The 820-nt window shown below is 68.8% G+C and overlaps 2 protein-coding genes across 2 annotated transcripts; one reads left to right on the forward strand and one right to left on the reverse strand.

The window, feature by feature from the left end:
* Nucleotides 1–20: 20 nt before the first annotated feature.
* Nucleotides 21–488, forward strand: ETH_00039970 (uncharacterized protein; the record flags this gene model as incomplete). Its single annotated transcript, XM_013373842.1, has 1 exon — nucleotides 21–488. The coding sequence occupies one exon, from the start codon at nucleotides 21–23 to the stop codon at nucleotides 486–488; it is 468 nt and encodes a 155-aa protein (XP_013229296.1).
* A 51-nt stretch (nucleotides 489–539) lies between these two features.
* ETH_00039975 (uncharacterized protein) lies at nucleotides 540–811 on the reverse strand (the record flags this gene model as incomplete). The annotated part of the gene is made up of 1 exon (XM_013373843.1): nucleotides 540–811. A coding segment is annotated over one exon (272 nt), but the record flags the coding sequence as incomplete, so codon positions are not given.
* Between the last annotated feature and the right edge of the window lie 9 nt (nucleotides 812–820).

Raw genomic sequence — 820 nt, forward strand, 5'->3', positions numbered from 1 at the left:
GATCCCCGATAGGAACCGCAATGGCGCAGCAGCAGAGAGGCCGAGACGATGGTCTTCGGCAGCAGGAAGCTGGGGAAGACCTGCAGCAGGAGGAGCAGCAGCAGGAGGAGCAGCAGCAGAAGCAGCAGCAGCAGCAGCAGCAGCGGAAGGAGGCCATAGCTGCCTCGGAGTCGACCGAGGGCTCCCCACAGACGAACGGCACGCGCGCCGCCAGCAGCAGCAGCAGCAGCAGCAGCAGCAGCAGCTGCGGGGGCCGGGGGGCCCCGAGTGTGGGGTCGCCGGCGAGCGCAGCAACAGCAGCAGCAGCAACAGCAGCAGCAGTTAAGCGCGAGGGGCCCCGCAGACGCGGCAGCACTTGGCTGGAGCTCTTCTCCCTCAGCCGCTGGAGGGCCCCCAGCAGCAGCAAGCAGCAGCAAGGGGCCATTCAGCTGGCCCAGGCCTTCGGGGCCCCCAACCAGCCCGGCAGACCCGTAAACCCTAAACCCTAAACCCTAAACCCTAGACCCTCGGCCCTGGGAGAGGGGCCCGGGTCCGAGCCCTCAGCCGCGCAGCCGAGCCCCTGCTGCTGCTGCTGCTGCTTCTCGCTGCTGCTTCTCGCTGCTGCTGTTCCCTCCCGCTCCTGCTGCTGCTTCTCCCTGCTGCTGCTGCTGCTTCTCCCCCTGCTGCTGCTGCTGCTTCTCCCCCTGCTGCTGCTTCTCCCCCTGCTGCTGCTGCTCCCCCTGCTGCTGCTGCTCCCCCTGCTGCTGCTGCTCCCCCTGCTGCTGCTGCGCCGCTGCTGCAGCATCCGCTGCTGCTGCTGCTGCTGCTGCTGCTGCAGGGC

Source organism: Eimeria tenella, genomic scaffold (genome assembly GCF_000499545.2).
Source record: "Eimeria tenella Houghton genomic scaffold, Eth_scaff1788, whole genome shotgun sequence".
Classification (NCBI taxonomy): domain Eukaryota; phylum Apicomplexa; class Conoidasida; order Eucoccidiorida; family Eimeriidae; genus Eimeria; species Eimeria tenella.